At 40.9% G+C, this 24,766-nt stretch overlaps 1 protein-coding gene across 2 annotated transcripts in view; it reads left to right on the top strand.

The window, feature by feature from the left end:
• Positions 1–18,666, top strand: part of CWC27 (CWC27 spliceosome associated cyclophilin) — a 208,674-nt gene extending 190,008 nt beyond the window's left edge. Inside the window, exon 14 of one of the 2 annotated variants that reach the window (XM_074952620.1) lies at positions 18,475–18,666. In XM_074952620.1, coding sequence (XP_074808721.1) covers positions 18,475–18,637 — 163 coding nt within the window. In that variant the 3' untranslated portion in view covers positions 18,638–18,666. The remainder of the gene's footprint in view (positions 1–18,474) is intronic. The other variant, XM_074952621.1, reaches the window with a different exon arrangement.
• The last annotated feature ends 6,100 nt before the right edge of the window (positions 18,667–24,766 follow it).

Genomic DNA, 24,766 nt, shown 5'->3' on the forward strand with positions numbered 1-24,766 from the left:
ATAGAAACCATTACCAATTTGTTATGTTTCCTTTCATTTGGCAAACTTTTCTCTTTGCATTTTTGGCTGAGCTGCTGTATTGGCATGGAGCACAGCAGACATTTGGGTACTTTTCAGCAGCATTCTACTTTTTTATGCAAAAAAAGAAATAAAAGAAATATGACTCTATTGTAAATAGTGTGCATGGTGTTTGATAATTATTACCAGATTTTACTGTCTAACAAGGCAGTTGAAGAAGTGTTGTTAAGAAAGCTAAAGAGAAATATGTGATATAGTTTTAATTTTAAATTTAGGAATCCTTACCGGGACATATACTTTTGAGGTCCCTATAATTTTATGACCGTTCTGTGGCAGTGATTACATGTGCTGTCTGGAGCAGCAGAATCCATTCTTCTCTACAAAATTCAAGGAGTCTCAAATTTTTACAACCAGCAATGGACCCTATCTGTAGCCATATAATTCAAAAAACCTTCTACTACATGTTAATACACCATACATAATGATAGAAAGGGTACTCTTATGACCATATCTATGAAGTCAATAGGCCATATTGTGCTTTAGGTTTTGGCAAGAAAACTCTCATAGCACCTAGATGCCTAAGTCAGATTGCTTTGGCTGAAGCTTGTAGGTGGTTCTAGGTACAGACTTTGGTGGTTTGCACAGAGACTGCAGTTTTTGCATTGGTTGATGGTGATATATGAGGATCAGATGTCCATGCCGATATTAAACCTATCAACTGCCCTCAATAACATTGATCATGAGGTCCTATTGACTTACCTGCTGACCCTTGAGAAGGCCTGACAGCCAAACTGCAGCTTATTTACCATTAAAGTGCAGCTCGCAGAGCCCCCCCCACACCCCTCCATTCTCCACCTACCAGACTGTTGGGGGGGAGCTCAGGACCTCTGCCTTGCAGCAGCGTAGAAGGGTCTTCTGCCCAGCGGGGAAGGAGGTCTTGGGGCTTCTGCCCAGCAGGCAGCACCTGCTGGGGCTCAGGGCTACAGCAGGAGTGGGGCTGAAGCCCAAGTCCCGGCCCCCGGCAGATGTGCCCCGGCTCTCGAACTTCTGAAGGTTGTTGTATGTGGCTCGGAGGGCCAGTAAGTTTGGCCACCCCTGCCCATTCTTCATTCTTTTCTCTCAAAGATCATCAAGGGTACAGCAGTAGATAGAACAAAGCCAATTACATTGGCTTCAGTTGTTCCTCTCCACAGAGTGATGATGTGTGACTGTTCCTCCTCCTCCTCTAAAGGTCTTCATATGTGGGGTCCCACAGTGATCCATACTATCCCCTCTTCTCCTCAATATCTACATGCACTGCTGGGAGAGATAGTGAGTTGTGTTGGGTTTGGCTGTGCATAGTATGCTGCTGATACTGAGCTATATATCTCATGGTCAACTGATGCAACCACCACCATTTCTAAATATCAGATCACCTACAAGAAACAAGTTTATGGATGAAGAGCAGCTGGTACAAGCTGAACCCAGGCAAGAGTTAAGTGACAGCAGTCAGAAGGGGAAATGCTTTCAAGAACTAGCCAAGAAGCTGTTTCCACCTTCCATTGAAGGCATACAGCCCCCATTCATCAAAGTGCTATGAAGCATTGGGGTCTGTTTGATTTGGACAGCCAGATAGCAGAAGAGGACCTGGTCACAGTGATCCATACATTTGTCATCTCCACTACCATGGATTACTGTAATTAAAAGTGCCTAAAACTGAATGTAAAGACGATGCACCAGCTCCAGCTAGTACAGAATGTGATTGCCGACCCTCTCCATTGATTAGGCCACTGTGAGCACATCAGAACCATGCTCAAGTCCCTCTAGTTGCTCCCAGTCAGCTTCCAATGACAGTTCAAGGCTTTGGTCCTAATTTGCAAGGCAATTAATGGATCAAGTCCCAGCTACATTAAAGACGTTATTTCAATGTATGAACTGCCATGGAATGCCTGTGCTCCTCGGTACAACACAGATCACAAAGCCTGCACCAAAGTTCATGCGAGCTGAGGATAAAGCATCATCAGTCAAGGGGATCCAGTTATGAAACAGATGAAATGTGGGATGGATCTGGACTCTGAACTGATTCCACCTCCTTCTCCACGCTCCTGGAAGTGTTTAAAAAAAAAAATCTGGTGCTAAAAGACACTTTCTCCAGGCCTTTTCGACATTACCTTTTAGGGGCCTGTACTACTCCCAGACTCTGGTCCAAGATGCTCTTCGTTGGTGCCAAGAATCTATGAGAAGAGGAAGAAGAGATAGCAGCAGCAGCAGCAGCATTCTCAAGACTGTGTACACTCCTCTTCTGGTTCCAAGAAGACTGGAACCATGAGTCCGTTGGTGCTAAGAGATCTATTGCAGCTGAAAGGAAAGCCTCTGTCACAGGAACCACATTCTGTGGGGCAGAAGCACATCTTGATATTGGTTATTGAACTCTATAGTGTTGCCCTATTAATTCAGTCTCCTCATACTCCATCACAGGTTCTGAGTCCAATTCCAGGTCTAGAGCCACCATTCCTTGTAGGGAGTAATCCTGATAATTCCTCTCTTTTGCAGGAGGAAATTTCAATTAGCCCAATTTTCATTTTTATCTACTGCTCTGGAAGAACTTAACAAATGTGTTAAAGTGGCAGCAACTCACCTCAGAAGGCAGGGTGTCCACATCTTTCCATATTGCTCATAAAAGCAAAGTTGCTAGAAGAGCTCCAGTCTTCTCTGTGCAACACATGGACAGCTCATTCAATCTCTAAGATTGAGGATAAACCTAGAAAAGTCACAATTCATGATCTCAGCAGATCGTGTCCAGTTACAGGCTCTATTATCACAAAGATCTACCTAGCTTAGCACAGATTCCAGAATATCTTCAGCACTGTCCACTTGATTCAGAAACAGCTTTGAAACCAAACCCTCAAATTGCTAGGCATTTTGTGTCTCCTGGCATTCTGTGTCCTAATTAGAGCTGGACAGAACCCAGCAGTTCAGCACCTAACTCACGCCAAAACCCTAGTGGGATTCGCAAACTAGATATTCCCTTGCCTATGTTGCTTTTGGGGCTCAATTTGATAAGTGTGCTCTGAGCAGTCAGTTCCTGAAAACGAAGAGCCAGGCCTCTTTGACATGCCTACTCTAGCCTGGGGAATCAAAGATAAAATGTTGTTCCAGTTCATGAACACAAAGATAGATTAGAGTCACGTTTGTTCCCCTCCTTTTCAGACTGAAGTCAAGGTACCTTGGCTAGACTGGAAAATCAGGCCCCATATTGGATCTCTCTTGCTAAGGCCATTGATTTACCAAGCTACCTTTAAAAAAGGAATTATCAAAATATTTCTTTTGATTGCTACAGGCCCCTTTAAAGAATAAATTAATGCCAGAGATCTGTATTAAAAACACATTGGAAAGAGGGGGATTTCTACTCTGTTTGGCAAAAAATAGATGTTTATTTCGGTCTTTGTATTGCCACTAAGCTGGTAAAAAAAAAATAAGCAGTAAATCCCTTTCTTTCCTCATCCTTGCCCCGCTCCACCCCAACCCCACGTTGCCAGCATGTGATCAAAACCTCGATCATTTAATTGTTCTCCCACTGTTGAATGTTTGGAAGATTGTATTTGATCAAAATGGTCCTTCTGCCAAAGTTATACTACTTATTGCTAATGCTTCTAGCAGTTGTCCATGCCAGAGAAATACAGTTTTTATTTCTCCATGTCTAAGTTTATTTGGGCCAGGCATCTGGGCTTGGATTTGGCTCCTTGTTCACTTAACACATTCAGAGATGATCCATGCTTTACTCTAGGGATGTCTAGCATTGCATTTACTGCCTCAAAATCTTATGGTTTATTTATTGCTAAGCTAGTGAAAGATGAAGAAATAATATATTTTCTGTGTCTAACAGCCCAATTTAAGCATCCAAGGTATTGTATACCATTTTTGCCTACATACACTCCCAACATTATCTGGCTTTGTAACATATGCAAGCAACATGCATTTAGCTATATACAGAATTTTTGAGGGGTGGGGGTGTGCTAAATAAAATTTTGAATGTCAAGTTATGAAAACTAGAACAGAGTGCAGTTTAACTGGAATGTGATTTTGTTCCAGGGAAACCCTACCCTCTTCCCCATTCTGCGGCCCACATGATATAGTGTTGCACAGTTGGCTGGGTTCATTTGGGGAGGGGATTTGCTGCCTTCTGAAGTATCAGGTACTGTACAGGCTATTGCTGGAGACAGGATATTAGACTAGATGCATCACTGGTCTGTTCCGGTATGGCAGTTCACATGTTCTTATAGTAAATGCTGTAAATTTTCTCTACATTGGTGTACTGTCTGGGACAAAATCTGGAATTTACTTCAGAGTATTCCATACCGATCTGTTCCACAAGCATGTGTTCTCTGTTTAAAGCCCCCTCTTCTTTCATCAAACTACTTAACATACTTCGTGAGGAGGATAGGGAAATGCAGTAGGTTGTATGTGTGGATTATTACTGATAAGTAGGGCCCTACCAAATTCACGATCCGTTTCGGTCAATTTCACAGTAATAGGATTTTTAAAATTGTAAATTTCATGATTTCAGTTATTTAAATCTGAAGTTTCATGGTGTTGTAATTGTAGGGGTCCTGACCCAAAAAGGAGCTGTGGGGGGGGTTGCGGTACTACTACCCTTACTGCCTTCAGAGCTGGGCAGCTGGAGAGCTGGTGCCAGCAGCCCAGAAGTAAGGATGGCAGGTATGGTATTGCCCTTACTTCTGCGCTGCTGCCTGCAGAGCTGGGCCCTTGGCAAGCAGCCACCGGTCTCCAGCCACCCAGCTCTGAAGGCAGCAGCGCAGAAGTAAGAATGTCAATACCACGACGCCCCTAAAATAATCTAGTGACCCCCCCGCCCCCATGCAACTCCCTTTTGGGTCAGAACCCCCAATTTGAGAAACACTTGTCTCCTCTGTGAAATCTGTATAGTATAGGATAAAAGCACACAAAAGACCAGATTTCACAGGGGAATACCAGATTTCACTGTCCATGATGCTTTTTTCATGGCTGTGAATTTGGTAGGGCCCTACTGATAAGATAGTATATAAGAATCAGATAATTTAATTTGCATAATGAGAATACCTTGATTGAGAGTATAAGGCTTGGTCTACACTTAAAGGTTAGGTTGACATAGCTACATTGGTCAGGGCTCTAAACAACCACGTCCCTGACTGACACAGCTATGCCGACCTCACCCCATTGTGGACACAGGTAGGTTGATAAAAGAACACTTCAACTTAGCTAACTTTCTTCAGGGAGATGGTGTTACTAAAACCATGGAAAAACCCCTTCCATTTACACTGCCGGGTTATGCCAACATACCTCTGCAGCTGTAGTCTCCATGCTGTAGAGAGAGCCTAAATTATTGTTGTTTTACATGTTGGTGATTCTGAGGTCATTACAAAACCAAAATAGTCACATTTTCTCACTAGCGTCATGTCTTTTGGACCTAATGGGATTTCTGTGGATAAATGCAGTATCCCAGTAGACTGGTTACTCACAACTTTAATCTTATTTTAAGAGAAAAATAGTACTTAATGACCATGTTGAGTAACATTTAAAAAAAAAATGAGGCAACAAGCCACATGTGCATTAGTCCTTACAAATAAAAGCTTTTTTCCCCCTCATCAACCTTGTTCTTTGCAAACAATGGACTATTTGAAGTTTTAACCTGGAGATTACATAACGTTGTTCTAAATTCTCAATTTTAATTTTGCAAGAAATACTTTTGTGGTGAAAACTGAGAAATCGTGTAATTTGATGAAAATATCTGAGTTGAATATTATGTTAAGAATCCCTGAAAAAGTACTTGTCCAAAAAGGTATGTACATCTTATGCTGCAGGCATAGGAGAAAACACAAAAAAATATTTTTTCTAGGGTCCTTCCTTGATATTTTAGAGGACCCATAAATTGCTGGTGTGATAATGTTGTTTTCTCCAGCATCCATTCTGGCAGTGGAGACACCTGGAAAGACTTGTAGTAAAATGAACTACTTCAACAAGCAAGCCTAGGTGGTATCATCTGTTCAACACTTCAAAGAAAAATGTTCATTCAGCCTAGACCAAAGTCTTTTCTGCCTCTAAAGGAAGTAGTAACAAGAGTTGTTGATTAACTGATCCAAATGGATATATTTAGTCATTCTTCTGAGGTTATATGCTAAATATTCTGAAGAAAGTAAGTTGATCTGATCTTTCTCCAGTGGTTGTTATATACACTATTCCTTTCCAATGTGCTAGTCAATGCTATGAGACATATATGATCTGACTTTAATACAGATATAAGTTTATTAATTCAATTTTAATTACTTAAAAATTAGGGTGATTTTTGCTCGAAGTATGAACCTTAATAATAACCCAAGATTTTTATTTTTGAATTATCTTCTATTCAGTAATTGTTCTTGTTTGGATTTTAGACACTGTACATCCTTTATTTTAGTTCTACTAATTAGGTTTCACAGTATTGCCTTTTGATAAAGTAAATACATCCAGTTTGCCTTTTTTAATATACTCTCAGCTTTTCAGGTCTTGCAGAAGTAGTGTAGCCCACCAACAGTGTTTAAATTTCACCTTCGTCTAGACTGAAATTGTAATGACAATTTAAGGTGATTTCAGTGAATCAGTATTATAATGATCTGAGGTCAGTCTAAAATCCGAAAAAATATATGCTAGTTCCGTCTACTAAGTTAAGGCCAATTTGTTAATGAGCTATGTTTGTTTAAAAGAGGTAAAAACTATTCAATATTGTCTTGGGATATGGAATAATAAAGCCAGTTCCACAAGTTAATCATTTTATATAGAGGACTAAAAACACAATTATTTTGGTTTTAAATTCCTTATCAATATATTATGTGGTGATTTTCTCAGTATTATCTTCAGTTTTCATTTTTCCTCAGTATTATTTCAATAGTCTGGATGATTAGAAAAGCATACTATTCAACAGATGTTGGAAATGTTTTTCTAACCATTCCAGGACATGTGGTACTCACCATGATTAATATTTTTAACATCTTTATGTAGTGACTGGCAATTAATATTCTGCTGTCTGTGAGCAAAAGAGCCTTAATTCATTCTTTTTAATGAAGTTGTTAATTTAGTGAAACTGAGGTAAGGGAGCTGAAATGTTCTGACACAGTACAAGAACTTGGAGGAGAGCAGAGGTAATCTGATAGTGGGGGGAAACAGAGTAAAATGGGGAAGAGGAACACAGGAATGGGCAGAGGTGAAACTAAGGACAGTGTAACGAGACAGATAAAGTAAAATCAGTTGGCAGTGGACAGTTAAGTCACCAATTGAATTACGTGACGATAGATAATTAGTGACAGTGAATTGCAAAACTTACGGAAATTATAAGATGGTGATTGGTAAAATATGTCCATGATGTATGAAAATGTGATATAGGGAGAGACCATATTGCTTCTGTGGCAATGGAATGGGTGCTACTACGGTAGGGGCTTTCATAGCTTGATATTGTGGATGGATGGACAGAAGTCCTGGAGGAATGGTGCACAGGGACATGGTTTTTACAACACCAAGTGGGTCACATAAACAAATGAGACCACGCTCAAGCAGATGTATTCAAGTGAGGTTCAGGTTTGGTGTTTATTGGTGTAGGTACTTATGTGCCTTCCTTCCTCCCTCTCCCCCCTCTTAGTACTCTAGTATCTAAGCGCCTCCCAAACATTTAAGAACAGAGATTAACAATATCTCTTTCTCTCTCTTCACAGCTTTCAGGAAAAATAGTTTAATTATTTTAGGGAGCAGGAGTTTGTGGTGTGTGTGGATACTAGAGTGAAGGGTATAGCATCCAAAGCCAACTGGATAGCTAGATAATGTTAAGATATGACAGATGGGAAATGGTGATGGAACTCCTCTAGAGTCTTCTGTTGCAAGGAGCAATAGTGGTGGATAAAGGCTGCCTTACGAACAGGTAGGGCCAGCCTTACGGGTGGCCAAGATGGGCATCTGCCCAAGGCGCCACAGTCAAGAGGCTGCAGAAGGGCTGTGCCCACCTGGTAGGCAGTGGGAGGGGATAAAAGGGGCTGTGGGGCAGGAGCCAGGCGCTCACACGCCTCCCCTCTCCACCCTCCCAGCAGCATGACACCTGCAACACCACCGTCGCTCCACCTGCTGCTGCTCTGCCTGCTGAGCGGCCGCCCGCTGCTGGGGAAGCAGTACATAAAGGGTGCTAAAGAAAGTTCTCCCGGGGCCTACCCTAAGGCCGACCCTGGGAACAGTGGACACTTATTGTCTGTCCCAATAAACTAGGGCTGTGCCTACACTCAGATTTTTGTACAGTTCTCTCACTTGCTGTAGCACCAGATCAGCTGCACTGGTACTAACAATGGTGGGAGCATTAGTGTATACAGGGCGCCAGAGCAGTTCTAAGAACCGTGTTCTTAGCTGTGGTACGTCAGCTTAGAGGGGAGGGGCTGCAGGCTTAGTTTTGTTTTACAATGTATATAACATTTCCTCTTTTAAAACCTGCTTTTTCACATTTCTTTTGCCATTCTGGTTTTTATTTTGTTTGTTTGTTTTTGTTTCTCAGTCCTGAGTTTTCTTTCCTTTTCTTTCCTTGATTTGAATTCTTTGCCTGTTTTCGATTTTCATTCTTTTACCCTTTTCTCTGGCTTTTTTCTTCCTTTTTATTTTCCATTATTTGCATTTTGGTCGGCCTCCCCTTTATTCTCTTTGTTTTTGTTACTCATTCTTTTCCTTTTCCATTCTTTACCTTTCTTCCTCAATTTATTTTTCTTTTTGGTCTCTTCTGTTTCTCCTCTTCTTATGCCACCCATTACTCTGCTGGAAGTGAAAAGAGTGCCAGTGAGTTCATTCTTCCAGAACAGCTAACTTCTTTTTCCTAGGAAGAGAAACCTCTTTTGCTTTGATCTGTGGACTCACTCATCTGTTTTGTCTGTCTTTTCATATGGGCTACAATTCTATCTACTGGCTATATATCATGAGGGTGACAGGAGGAAAACGTTGCAACATTTTCTCTGTTATTTATGCTTGTACTTTCTGAACACTCTGATTTCATAGTATTTTCAGGAAAGTTTTATTTTATAAGCAGGGCATAATTTAAAGAAAGAGGAATCACTCAAATATCACTCTGAAAAAAGTGGCGTTTTGCTTGTGGTTAGTTTCGGACTGAAGGAACAAAAACAATAGAAGAAAATGAAGTTCCATGTTAGGCTCTACCTAACAAATTATTTAGAAATCCTTGCAGTTATATCCAAAAGTATACTCAGACAGTGATCAGAATATTATAAATCCCAGCTGTTTTCTCTTTTACCTCACTGACGGAGTGAACTGACAATCCATATAAAATATAGTGATGGTAATTTACAATATTCATGTCTTTGGTATTTATTGTAATATTCATTGTGATGAACTTATTTGATCTAAATGTGGAAGGGATTTGTAGTTTTTGTACATGTTCTAGGCGTGTATATGGCTGCTAGTGGGAGTTTAACTCTCAGGTCTATAGAGGGACTATTGCTAATTAGCATGTGAAAAGTTGTGCCTTGCTTATCTCAGTGCCTCTTGATAGCAGAAGCAACAGCCACATTCTTAGCCAGTCTCTGTTTTGTATATGCACCTACATTTAGGTAAAATTCTTATTTGTGCTTTTAGCTTTAATAAATGTACAATGGCCTAGTTTTGACATGCAGCCATTGGTGCGTACAAATTTTGAAGGCACTCAAAATGAAAGATGGCAGAACTTGTTCCCTTCGCTCTTTGCAGCTGAGTTCTTCACTGGAGCACTTGCCTACCAATGGAGACTTAGATGCTAGGAGACCTTAGGCACCTGCAAGGTTAAGTGGCAGCTGAACGGGGGGGTTGAGAATGTCGATCGCACCTAGTTGTTGGCACATAAGCCCATTTGTGTATCTAGCTCAGGGGTGGGCAAACTTTTTGACCCGAGGGTGGGGAAATTGCCACATCTGGGTGGGGAAATTGCATGCAGGCCCATGAATGTAGGGCTGGGGCAGGGGGTTGGGGTGCGGGGTTTGGGAGGGGGCTCAGGGCAAGGGGTTGGGGAGCAGGAGGGATGCGAGATGTACAAGGGGGCTCAGGGCAGGGGGTTGGGGTGCAGGAGGGTGGGGATGCGGCAGAAGGTTGGGATGCAGGAGGGGTGCAGGGTGTGGCAGGGATCTCAGGGCAGGGGGTTGGGGTGCAGGAGGAGTTCGGGGTGTGGGCTCTGGCCCGGCACCGCTTACCGTGAGTGGCTCCAGTGTGGTAGCGGAGTGCAATGGGACTAAGGCAGGCTCCCTGCCTGCCCTGGCCCTGCACCACTCCTGGAAGCAGCTGGCACCACATCCCTGTGGCCCCTGGGGCGGGGCGGGGCGGGGTGAGCAGAGGGTTCTGTGCGCTGCCCTTGACTGCGGGTACCTCCCCCGAAGCTCCCATTGGCCGTGGTTCCCTGGTGCCTGCAGGCGAGGGCAGCGCGTGCCTAGCCATCTGCCCTACCACCCCCCTCCCCAGGAGCCTGCCTTAGGCCCGCGGCGCAACAGGGGTGGCAATCCATGAGACTGAATCCTGGGTTTCCCACCTCCTAGGGGAGTGCTGTTGTGATAATTGGACCTCCAGTTTTACCCTAATTGTGAGCTCAACTGTACAACGTTCATAGGATGACACGATCACATACCTATAACCTATGACAACAAACGTTGATGGGAAAAGGTGCAAAAGGAAGACAGACTGGATTGGTCCAAACAAAAAGGCCTACAGATATAACTCAAGGACTGTGTTAAGATCATGCCTGGGAAACAAGAAACATGGAACCAGAAATCAGTGAACCAGAATTGGTGTGTCAGAAATTAGACCTATTGTGAACAAAATGATGAGAGGACAGGCTATACCACCCATTATTCCCTTTTGTGGTCCTTAAGAAAAGAGACTTTGGGAGAAAAATTGCCATTGGAGTGAGCTTCACCATCATCCTGCGATGATGGACCTTCATCCTGATCCTGAGAGATCCAAACCAGGCCAAAGAGTGGGATCCAGATGATTCTGCCAATTCTACCAGTTCTGATTGAATCCTGAACACCAGCTGAGCAGTGAGACTTTGTGTTCCCTCCTCCTTCCTTTTGTCCTTTCCCTTCCCCATCTTATTCCTTCTCTGTTCTATCCCTCTTCTGTTTTCTTCTGTTTAATAAGAGTCTGGCTTAGCTGGCCAAGACAGTATATTTTGCCACACTGCTGTAAGCCTATGACCAGAAAGAGGCAGCTAAATGCAGCCTAAACAACCCGATGCTGGTACAAGTTTACCAGGTCTCAGAATGGCTGACAGGACTGTGTGTCATGCCTGTTTTTCCACCAGTGAGGTTGTAAGTGAAAATAAACACCAGACACTGTGACGGGGTTCCCGGGGTGCAATCTGAACTGTGGGACCACTGAGCCCTCTGTCCCACCAACCTGGGGTATCCCTCACACTGATGATGATGGCAAGCTACAAACCTCTGGCAGGTACTGTACTTACAGATATCCACAGGCAGGGACACACCCAACTGAGTTACATGAATGCTTCTCCCAACCACTCATGAACCAACAGCAGAGAGGCTTGAGCCAATTCCCCCCAGTTCCCCAGCCTTGCACCTCAGAACTATACGGTCTTGCCCAGGTCAGAAGCCTGACCAGTGTAAGTTCATTACCCAGTCCACCCCTCCCTTGATGTGGAGAAGATACACACTAGCCTTTGTCAACTGAGCTGAGATTTCCCAAGCACTTTAACAAAAACACTGTTTTAGATAAAATATAAAACAGATTTATTAACTATAGAAAGATAGATTTAAGTGATTATAAGAAGTAAGCGTAGAGATCAAAGTTGGTTACCTAAGAAATAAAAGTAAATTCACAATCTGAGTTCTATAGACTTTGTACTCCACATGTATTTCCAAGTGGTGAGTTGTGGGGGGGTGAGGCCAAGCCATGATGTCACTTCCTCACTTCATAGTTTCTCCCAGCTTGCTTGAAAGATCTTTTGCTATGACATGTGTCAAGCAGTTTCCATTGTATATGTGCTCTCTGAGAAGTCTCCATTGTATACAGTTCTTGAGACTGTGGCTTCCCTTTAATGGGCCATCAGCACATCTGGCTACTCCACTGTTGTACCTGAAAGACTGGTTGTGGCTGTTCCCAACCTCACAACATGTTTCAATAACACACACACACACACACACACACACAGCAAAACTTCATAATTTCCACATACAATGATAGTACATACAATCCAATAGGACGTTAGTGTTCAACAGATCAATTTTTTAAATGATACCTCACAAGGCATACTTTGTATAAAACATCATAATTATATGACGGTGAATATGGGTGTTCCGGGGTGCTGCTTTGAGGTACAGAGTGTCACAGATATAGAAGGTGCATTTCCTATCTTTGTTATTCTTTTCTTTCCCCTTTTGTATGTCTTTGTCTTGTTTTATTTTCAGACTTTAACAGCAACAACCCATCTCAACTAACTTATCTTTTCCCCAAAAAAGACAACAATTACAATATTTAATACCATCTAAGAGACTGTCAAGGGGGTTTTAATAACAGGTCATTTTAATAAAAATGATGTTTAATTATGTGTTTGCCATGCTACTAAGCAGATTGAGGTCTCTGTATACTAAACCTGAACCATGTTTAAAACAGCTTTAATGTTGGCCAGTGACTGAGTTATGTTAACACCTTTGACTCTTTGGGTCCATATAGTCTATCTAAATTAATACAGCTGTGCTTTAATCACCAGGCTACAGAGCCATTCTCATACTTCTCTCCCTGGCCCTCTCTTTCCTCTATCCCAGGATAGAGACGGACTCAAAATCACAATCTCCTTCCTGGTTTCCCCCAGCCTTGGGAAAGGAGTAGATTATGCCTAGTCTACACCCATCTCAGCATCTGTAGCCCAGCTAGTTGGGGAACAGGCCCTCTGTGAGAATCCCACATTTTGACCTTAATTTCTATCAATCCTGTCCTGCAAATGTGTGGTGTTATCTATTAAAACTGAAAGCACCACTTTATGAAATGTATACAAAGTGTGTGTAACACTTCCGAAGAATGTTGTCATTCTTTTTGTATCTTAATTTTAGAGAACAGTACTCTAATTTTCATATTGAATAAGCTGAGAAGAAAAAGACAAATGCAGTAAGTGTGTCAACTAAAATAAATAATTGTTCAGTATCTTTTAGAATTAAACTACAAATTTGCAATCATGAGTTACCACAAGGGCAAATTAAGTTATACAGAATTTTAGATATGATAAACAAAACACATTGTAGCATTATTAGTGTGCACAGAATTATAACCTACTGACCCGTTATATACTGGAACAAGTCTGACAAATATGCATGTATGTTTTCATAGGACATTGTAAAATGTAAGCATGCTTTCAATTCACTACAGTCAGTAATTTATAAAGCACGTGGGTCAGGAGTTTATTGTGCTGAAAATCAGTTGCTTTCTTGGATTTTGTTTTTTGAGTTTTTTTTAAGACAAACGTTGAAAGAAAAACAAGTTAAAACATTTTGATTTCTATTAAATGAGAAAATTAGATGTAATTATAGAGAAGTTATCCATAAAAAGTGTTACGTTTTCAGGTTTGTGCTTCAAGCTTTTGTGAAAAACGGCATCTTTCATTCAGGTTTTAGTACGTTGTATAAGCATGGTAAAACAATATTTCATCCTGTGATGAAACTTTCATACTGATGCTGATTTTTTTGAGATTTCATGTCTTTCCCAAGCATCTGCTAATGCATACAAATTACTAAAAACATGAACGGTCTTATTACACAGTCCTGTAAACACTTAGCACTTGTCTATATGGCAACTGAGTTGAGATTCCTGTTGGCAAGCATGGATGAAAGAATGCTCTGCAGATATGCTATGCTGGCAGCTGCAAATAGGCAAAGGCTGTTTGTGCTTTATATAAGCTGTTGGCATTGGGTGTCTTTGGTTTTGGGCTTCAGCTGCCATGCCATCAAGCAGATGGTGTGGCTACAACAGTGGCTTCTCCAGAAGCAGCAGGGGATGGAGGAGGTGCAGGGACACCAATGAGGAACTGCTACTACGCAAGCTTTTTCCTGGAGCAGCTTCACACAGCGGAGTGCCATTTCTGGACCTGGGAAACCAGCATCGATTGGTGGCAGAGAATCATTCCTCAAACTTGGGATGACCAGCAATGGTGACAGAATTTCAGGGTGGTGACGGCAGCTTTTTGGAGATCTGTGCTGAATTGACCCTGGGGCTACAGTAGTAGCATGCCAACATGTGGTGTCCCATACCGGTTGAGAAGATGTTGCCATTGCCATCTGGAAGATGTCACCATTGCCATATGGAAGACAGCCACTCCTGACTGTTAACTGATCCATTGCCAACCATTTCAGGATGGGGAGATTGACTGTTGGGGCCATTGGTGTGAAGGTGTGTGCTGCTGTGCAGAGGTATTGTTGAACCAAGGTATACAGCTTGGTGCTCAGGAGATTATTGATGGCTTTGCACATGTGGGGTTCCCAAAATGTATTGGGGCAATTGATGGGAGCAATGTGCCTATCTTTTCCCTGCCGCATCAGACCTTGGAGGTTATAAACAGAAAAGACTATTTCTCCAAGGCCTGGTCAACTGCCATGGCAGATTTACAAACATAAATACTGGGTGTTTTGGAAAGGTCCACAATGCTAGGATCTTTCAGAACTCACATCAGGTTACCTTTAATGAATAATGGAAAGTTTGCCCCCAGGATCACTATGGACAATAATGGTATAGAGATTGCTCCAGTCTTTGTGAGAGACCTCGGCTTATTATCTGCTTCTCTAGCTTATGAAGCTGCTCACAGGCCATTGGAGAGAAGAAAAGGAACAGTTTAACTATCACCTCAGTCGTTGCAGAATGACAGTGGAGTGTGCGTTGGGCAGGTACAAAACTATATGGTGCTGTCTTTATGACTGGGTTAGAAGCTGCAGAACAAAACTTGCCTAGGATAAGAGCTATGGGTTGTATTTTTCACAATATTTGTGGATGGGAGAAAGTCTTAATGAGTGAGAGGTGGAGGTACAGAGATTTGCTGAACACCATGAGCAACCATTAAGGCATCCACTGAAAAGTGTAAACCACCAAGTTAATGCTGTCAGAGATGCTTTTTGTTCTTACCTGGAGTTTGGTGCCTGAAGATGTGCAGTTGTTATCCATGTTGTGAGCACTGGAGTTGCTTTTTTGGGTGGTAAAAGTGGCATGTTGTCGCACTTTTTATCTTGAGCCTATATTGTTGTTGTTTTGTAAGACCATATTACCGATGAAAATTTGTACTTATTGTGTACCATGCCTGTATTGCAGATTCTTTGTAATTTTCAATTTTTTTATTGCTCAATATACGCCAGTACATAACTGCCAGGAATAAAATACATTACACATTTTGCTAACAATTGTAATACACAGATTTAAATTGAAAAAGTTCAAAATTCAAATATAGTGTGGTGGATGGGGGCAATTCCTATTCACAGATGAGTGAACAACTTGCCTTTGCTACTTCTTGTCCTTCTGAGATTGAGTGTTAGGGCTCAACATTGCCAAGTGGATTGGATAGCTTGAATATGCTGAACTTCCACATGATGGTGCTCTCACTGCCCTGTGCTTGTGCTGGGCGGGGAATGACCCTGGGAGCACAGGTACAGGGCTACGGCAGGGAACATCTGCTGGTGTTCCCAATACCCTGTGTTATCCAGAGGCTGGGGGTAGGGCTATGATCGCTGGGCAGGAGAGATGTGGGTAGAGAGAAGGGAATTAGTAGTGCCCCCATTTCATGGCACGGCATGGGTTTGAAAAGAGCCGACGACTGGGGCCTCAGGATGTGACAGATTGCCTAGCTGGTCCAGTTGCCATTTTGTAAATGTTGGGGGGGGGGACAGAATGAAGGGGACAGGTTTGGAAGAGGGAGTATGGCTGGGTGATGGGACGAAAAACTCAGAAAGGCCCCCAGGTCACATCCGCCCATGGGGCACTTTTGAGAAAAAAAATTAGTACAGCAGTATAACATAACAACAACAGCATGGACGATTACTTACATGCCAAAGTCCCTTTGATAGGCTCTGTAGGTTCTTCTTCATGTGTCCAAAACTGGGAATTTGGGCTGGCTTCCTGTATGGCCACTCTCTGAGTCCCAAGTTCTGAAGAGATCCTGGCTGTTCAGGGAGATAGCTTCTCTGTCCTCCTCATTGTCCCTGCAAGGCCGTTGGGTTCTATCGTGTCATGTAGCTAAAAATGCCTTTCCACATCCTTAAAAAATAGACAGGTCAAATGGCCAATAATGGATATTCTTCTATCATCATTGCTGTCTTTATACATTTGCCTTAGCTGTTTGGTTTTTATACAGCACTGAGAGGCATCCCGGTAGTGACCCTTTTCAACTATCTGTTTTAAGATTTCCTCTAACAGTTTCTTATTGTGGTGGCTGGCCACAAAAGCTGCCTGCACCCTCATTTCTCCCCAGATGGCTAGATTATCGAGGGTCTCTCCACAGCTCCAAGCAGCTGCTTGAGGACTATTGTAAAGCTGCTGGAGGACTGTCAAAGTTGTCTGCAGCAGCATTCTGTCTACCGAACAATAATCTGCACTAACTTAATTCGCATCAAACTTAGTACACTTAGGTAACAGGGCTCCAGAACTTGCACCATCTAGGGAGAGGGTGTGCTTTAAAGGTTTGCATCATATGTACACAGGCTTTTTCAATCCTCACTAATACAAGTTAGTATGGACTAAAGTGCCCATGCAGACAAGCCATTATTTTTAAGTGTAGTTCTTGCTACTGCCAGTAGTGCCCGAAAACTTCAATGAGACTACTCACAGAAGTGTGAACTAATAGTGGTTGCACAACTGGATCCACAGATAGGAAATGGAACACAACATTTATGTATTAGATTTAAGTGTACTCCACTCTTATATTCATTCTTATACATTGAATGCAAATGAAAATTGTCACCTTTTGTATGGAACTTTCAAATTTTAAAGTTGTCTTTTGTACCGATTCAAAAATAGCAGTTTTGCATAGAAATTCTCTCTTCTGAGTGGAAGTAGAAATTAATGAAGTGGGGGGGGGGCTTCATCTAAAATGTTACAATCAATAGGCACGCTTAAGTATATAAAGTCAAATGGCATCCAGTTCAGCATGTTGTGAGGTAGAAAAGTATCTGACTTGTCAGTGAAGAACATTGTTTTACAACTGGTAAATCTGTACGTATGCCCAGTTTGTTTTGTCTTTTTTCAGTAGAGTAAAACAATTGAACTATATTCCCTTTAAGATTCTATTTTGGCTAGCCTAAAATTTCATGTTTTCTGACATCTTCCATACTAATTCCCACTTCAGTGACACCTACTAATAAGATCAGAGTTGATCAGCTCCAGGCTTTCCTGCCCCTGAGTATGCCAACAAGATACCAATGACTCCAGAACATGCTGATAGTTTCAGACCACTGGGAATGTTATTAAATGGAGAACTACCAGTATGGTCAAGATTTCAGATCAACAGTAGAAAGAAAAAGTTGGCTTGAAGAGCAGCATTAGAGTTTAATCTAAGAAAAGGCTTGGCAGAATTCAGTTTTTATGTTTTATAATTTTGACAGGTAATATCCATTTTATATAAGCATTTTTTCAATTTTATCCATTTAAGTTTTCATGGTTGTGAGAAATTAAGGGAGTCAGATAATATTTATTTAATGACCGTAGATGTTGAGATGCAAAAAGTTAAAGCTTTATAAGCATTAAAATACAAACTGTCAAAATCACATCATAATACACAGAGTAAATATTCTTAAATCAAACCCTAAGTTCTCAAGCAGCATTTTTCTGACTTTGTCTATCGGTAAATTTTGATTATCAATGGAAACATTTTGTCATGGGTTTGTCTGTATGGTGAAATCTGGGTTTACCAACATTTACCAATAAAAATCTAAGCCTTCCAAGCCTATTTATGAATGAGAAAGCATGTTCAGTTTAAAGTGGAACAGGAGGACTGATGCATTCCCTGTTTAACCTTAAAGGTTGCGATCCTGTAGAATGCATTCCCTGAACTTACTGTAGGAGTTTTCAGTGCAAAAGTAGAAATAGGCCTACAATCATGCTGACCATAAGCATTAAAAGGAAAGTCCATAGTGACTAATAGGAAAACTTGAAAAACACTCTCAGTTTCTGGAAAGATTATATTTAACTCATCTCAGAAGGTGCATCAAATAGAAACAAGACAAAAGGACTCAATACTAGAAATAAAAGACCATCAGACAACATTGATACGAGAACATTTAAATTTGAAAATAAAAGTGGTTACCCTGGAATATAAAGTAGTAGTAAACTAATTTTTGCATTTTCTGACCATCTCACAACAGTACATTTTGCCAGGGATATTGTAATTACCATTTCTAATGTCACTTCTTCTTTCACTCAGCAAGCTTGAACTATGATTTGTTTGGGTTTTTTTAGGTTGTCACATGTACTTCAGTTTGAGGACAGAAGCAGAAAAGTGAAAGATGCAAGCATGCAGGATGAAGACACTTTTGAAATCTATGATCCTCGGAATCCTGTAAATAAGAGGAGAAGAGAACAAAGCAAAAAGATAATGCGGGAGAAAAAAGAAAGGAGATGAAATGAATGTAAAGCTATCTAGAGCTGTCTTGGAAAGTGTAATAAAGCATTGGCCCTTTAATAGCTGTGGTTCCTAAAAATATCACTTAACAAGTGTGAAAAGGAATCTCTCAAGAACCTGTTGTCTGATTTTGAAATACAGCTATCGTCTTTGTTTTATGAATTGTGCAGTAAAAAAAGCAAGTGCTCTCAGTGCATAATCCAAGCTCTCTTTAAACATTTTTGAAATCTGAATAAATATATAATAGTTTTGGTCATCATTTAAATCAATGTATAGCAATTAAATATTGAGAATAGAATCAGAAGGTATGTTTTCAAGACAGTGAAGGAAAGATATTTGCCAAAATGAAAAGGTTAAGGAATGAAAAAAAAATATTCCCACCAGCTGTACAGGCTTTTTAAGATTTAATTTTTTTAAATGGTAGGATTAAATCCATTTACAGATGATTGATTTTTTTGTTTAGTTAAGAAATTGGGTTCTTCACTGTATCACAAAGTTCAGAAGATAGATTTAAAAATTCCAGACTTCCAGCACAAAGTGTACAATGTTCCCAGCTCTCTTGAAACTCAATCAAAATTTAATTTGAGGGTGTGGTTAAATTTTCTTCATCTTGAGAAACATATCCAAAAAATTACTTGGAAAGACATGATAATCTACAAGTTTGGAAATGTTATTTCACAAGCTTGAGAACATTTTAGAATCCAAATTTAAATAGCAATTAATATGGAAAAAAGAGCAATAATTTAAATCACATGTTTATAAGAAGCTTAGACTCCCAGAACAAGAGTCGTTATTACAAAGTACCCTTCCTCTAATTTCATCTTCTCTACTGATTTGTCAGTATTGCAGGTTTATTTATTTATCTCAATATTGAGACACAGAAATTGCAAAACTAATCTCAGACTCTTGTTATTAAAGACTTTACATCTAGCATGCAATGACCTTAAAGCCACCAGAGGAAGCTGCAAATTTAAATAACCGTACATCATGCAGATTTCTCTAGCACATAATGGAAGCGTGTACAAAAGAAAAATATATCTGAAATCCCAGAGAATATGGCATTTTTGGTTGTATAAATTTCTAAGCTATATACACATACAATAAAGCAGTTGGTAACACAACTAAATAAGGGGACAACAAGGTCACTAAAAAGTAAGAGTAGATGAGTGTTTTGCTGCTGTCGTTTTTAGAACAAGTTCAGGAGGGTATGGTGTCCTTATCAAAACGCCACTACCAAGTTTCTTGATAGGGTCTGACGTGTGAGGTACATAAACCTGTCTTGGTGTGTTAATGTGGTCCAAATGGCAGAGGTTAGATTAATGCAAAATATTGCTTAAATGTGCTATGTAATCTCTGAGATAAGAAGAAAAAAACTTGTAGGTGTGAAACAAGTTCCTGGAGAAGGCTGTCAATGTCCTCCTCTTGTTCTGAGTGAATTATATTCTAGCAGGGTGTAGCAGAGTTAAGAGGGGTTACATTCTTAATGTTGTCATTCACCAAAAAAAAAAGTGAGTCAAAGTTCTTTGTGATCTGCTTCAGAATCTGTAAATAATTTTCTGGTGGGCTGTCGTTACTACTTACCAGAAAGCAGAGAACAATTTTCCATCCACAGTCACATACTGAGTCACGTCTATTTATTTATTGCTTTCCTAGGAGAGCCAATAGAAAGTTTTAGAACAATCATTTGTAAAAATGATTATCAAATCCTCTCATTCCACAGGGGGAAAAGAACTAAGCTGACATCCTCTTGCTAATGCAGTGGGTACTGAAAATAATTATAAATAAAAAAAATTACATTATTGAAATAAATAACTGTTTGATTAATACATATCCAGATTGTTTATACACATTTGATTCAGCTGGAAGAATTGATATTACAGTGCTTTAAATGAAATCAGTTTCAGTGGCCTTCTTTATAGTGTCATAACTTGTGAACAGTCAAATCTCTGGAATTAAGAAGCAAGTTATATCTTAAGATGGAAAAAGAATGGACATACACACAGGCATCTGTTTACAATGAATAGAGTTCCTGCAGACTATAGCTTTAAATAAAAGCATTAAATAGCAAAACAGAGATCACTGTCAGCCAACTATATGTACTTACAAAGGGTGAAATTCACTCCTCAACATAATTGAGTTTTGTATGGAAAACTACATGGGAGGAAGAGTACATGCTAACATTATCCCACAGGGAGAAAGCTGCAATACTACAATGGCTATTCCCTCCTATAGGCCTGTAAATCCTGAGCCTCTGTTCTTTTGTCCATTCCACCCCTAATAACCTCATCTGGGGCATCTCTTTTACTCAGAGATGGCACCAGGACCTCTTAGGCCTTGTCTAGACTAAGATAAAAGGTATGATGGTAGAATGTGTTAACTAATACATATTAGTAACTAGTTTTAAAAATCTAATGCAGTTAAGGCATTCTGCTTTTAATATGTGCTAAACTGATCAAATTAAAGCCTACTGGGGAGCCTAGATTTTAAACTTGAGCAGTTATAGCATGTTGAAGTATACAGTGCCTTGTCTACACTAGACTTTTAAAACATGTTAGAACATTTAATTACATTATCAATTCACCTTGTTCTAAGGTGATCTTTTGCTTTATTCACTTTGAATTAAATTCCACTGGTAATATTGGATTTTCTTTCAGACAGTTTACATATATTAAGTTAATCTTTTTGAACTTTGTCACCAATTCTAGAAAGAATTAATAAGACTGTAAATTATCCCATAGTCACTACTGAGTCAAACAAGGAAGGAATGTATACACTAACTTTTTTATTGCCATAAGGCAACAGTCGTCTCGTGATCATGAAAGTAAACTACAGGCCTTTACTGAAAGCCAAAAGGAGACTCTTACCCAGAGATAATTTCTTCTCTGTTGAGCTGAGATAGAAGTCTGGTCTCCTACATCTCTTGGACAGTATTCCTTTACTATTTTTTTAAATATTGGCTAAGATCATGCCATTAATATATATTATAGTCAATAACAACCTCACCAAAAATTATGCTCATGGTATAGGCCAAATAAATATTTTCTTTGTGGTAGATTCTTCCATAGTGCAGGAGCCACAACAAAAATCATTTAGAGTTTTATTATCCTCAGACACTTTGCAGATAGTTACAATAATCTGCATATAAAAATGCGGGAAAGTAATTTAACTGCCTAAGGACTTACCCATCCTATGTACTGTGAACAGAATGGATATAGGCCCTAATTTTGCAATTGAATCTGCTCCTGTGAGGAACCACATTGAATTCTACCCATGTGGATCTAGTGGGAGCATCAGGGACATAGTTTGAAGCTTGTAAGGTAACTATGATGATTGTAAAAGAACTATACAATATAATGAACACTATTTTTATGAAAAGTAACATTTACTATAGCTTTGTAAATCAATAACAATTTGCTATTTATAGTGAAAACTGTCACACTACAGTAACTTTTTTTCAAAATATTGTAGTCCAGGGGTCGGCAACCTTCGACACGCAGCCCATCAAGGTAATCCACTGGCGGGCTGCGAGACAGTTTGTTTACATTGACCGTCTGCAGGCACGGTCCCCCGCAGCTCCCAGTGGCCGCGGTTTGCCGTTCCCGGCCAACGGGAGCTGCGGGAAGCGGTGCGGGCCGCAGGGATGTAGAAACGTATAAGTCAGAAACAGTCTGAGCAGTTTGGTCCTGTCAATATAATAAAGCAAAGTCCCGGGCACATCAAGTGTGTGCAGTTTCTTTTCTGTATGTGCCAAATGGTTTCAGAAAGATGACAGTTAGGCTGATAGATTTGATGAAACTTATCTGGGGGATGAATTTCAGGTAAGGTCTTAGGACCACCTTATCTCTATGAAATGACGTATAAGGAGTTCATCCATAAGTTCCTGAAGCTCACTCACTCTTCTGGCCAAAGCGATAGCCACAAGGAAGACAGTGTTAAAAGTGAGGTGTTGCAAAGAGCATTTTGAGGGAGGTTTAAGGGGAGGCTCCATGAACCTTAAGAGGACTAGGCTGAGGTCCCAGCATCTCTGACCAGTGAGTAAGTATGTAATAATAGTCCTTTGAGGAACTCTAATACAGTGGAGTGAGAAACAACTGAGCGATAACTGCCAGTGGATGACAAGCTGGAATATCTGCAAGGTGGACCTAACATAAATGAGTGAAAGGCCAGACTGTTTCAAGAGCAATGAACAGACAAAGATCTTCAATACAGAGGGCTGGATAAGGTCCGAGCCATGTTGCTCTGCCTATATCAAAGACCTCTTCCATTTAGATGAATGTACCTTTTTGGTCAATGTTTCCTGCTCTCTCTCAGGATTTTCTGAACCTGAAAGGTGCAGTTCTCATCCCTGGTCCTTAACCAACCAAGAGCCATGCTGTCAGCAGCAGTGCCTTTGGGTCTAGAGAGAGTATCTGGCCATAGTTTTAGGAGAGCAGGTCCAGGCAGTCTGGGAGCTGGATCAGCAGCTGAATGAATACCTGTAGCAGGTCAGTCAGCCAAAACTACTTCAGCCAGTATGGTGTAATGAGAATCATCGTGGCTTTGGCTCTTTTGATTTTGGAAATTACCCTTGGGATAAGGGGAAAAAATCAGTGAAAAGTCATATAGGAGGTTTGAGACCACTGCAGAAGGAAGCATCCATTAGCAAATTTGAGCTCACACTCCTTCTAACACTAGACAGCAAACAAGTATATCACAGGGTATCCCAATAAAGGAATATCAGCTGTATAATGGACCTCAGGATGTTGAGGTGGAACTTCATGTCCTCTAGTGACTCAGTCCCTTGCCTCTCTGTAAGTGGTCCAAGTAAGCTCCCCAACCTATCTGACATACCTGTGATCGAAGTCCTTGTCAGGCAGGGGGCAGAAAATAGTATTCCATGCACCTTTGTCAGTTCATTCCACCATCTCAGCATCATTTCAGTTCTGCAATGATGTGAGTTGGAATCATGACCTTCTTGCTTATTTGATGTTTTGCCAGTGAAAAAAGAGATCTGAGCCAGAACTGGAATGGTTTCAGGTGAAGTCAGGTAAATGGTACCACATACATGCACACCAACATATGGCCTAGCAGTCCAAGACACATCCATAACATTATTGTCAGGTTTGATTCTATCCTGAGCATTAGCAATTGCATCAACAAGGACCTGTCTTCAGGAGGATACATTCTCATTGTCCTGGAGTTGATCAGGTCTCCTATGAACTCTATTGATCTTCAGTGGGATAAGATCATTTTTACATAAGAGCATAAGAACAGCCATACTGGATCAGACCAAAGGTCCATCTAGCTCAGTATCCTGTCTTCCAACAATGGCCATTGTGAGGTGTGCCAGAGGGAATGAACAGAACAGTTAATCATCAAGTACATCACCAGGAGGCCCAGCTGAGAGAACAGGGAGAGGGCATAGTCAAGGCTTGCTGCTACCTCCTGCTGTGATCTGCATTTGATCAGCCAATTGCCCAGGTAATGAACATCCTTTCTTATAAGGCCTGGTCTGCAATGAAGTTAGGTCAACCTGACTATATCAGTCTGTGGTGTGGAAAATCCAAACCCCTGCATGATGTAGTTAAGCTGACCTAACCACCCAGGTAGGCAGCAATATGTCAGTGGAGGAATTCTTCCAGGGGCCGAGTTACTGCTTCTTGGGGATGTGGATTACCTACCCTGATGGACAAGCCCCGCCCATCGCTATAGTGAGTGTCTGCACTGAAGCGCTACAGCAGAGCACCTGCAGGGGCAGCATTTCAAGCGTAGGCAAGCCTCCAGATGTGCTGCTACTACTGCTAGGTACTTTGTGAAGCCTCTTGTAAGAACGCTAGGGCATAAAGCAAACCTTAGTTAAGCAAACTGCTTAACTGATTACCCAGACCACCTTTCTTAAGGTTGTTTGGATTTTGACTGCTTAATTAAAAGAACTTGGAGGTTGACTTTAATTTTAGAGTGTTGTATTAACTATCTTTAACAACAGCAACTGATAGTGTATAAGATATAACAAGGCCAAAATAGTACTGGACTATGATTTTGAGAACAAACTAGAAAGTTGGTTGATGCGATAACCATCTAGATTTTAAGACTCAAACACCACAATCACAATAGAAAATAACACCTATACTCAACCACTATCCTGAGAAG

The sequence above is a fragment of the Natator depressus genome, chromosome 5 (genome assembly GCF_965152275.1).
Source record: "Natator depressus isolate rNatDep1 chromosome 5, rNatDep2.hap1, whole genome shotgun sequence".
NCBI classification, from domain to species: Eukaryota; Metazoa; Chordata; order Testudines; family Cheloniidae; genus Natator; species Natator depressus.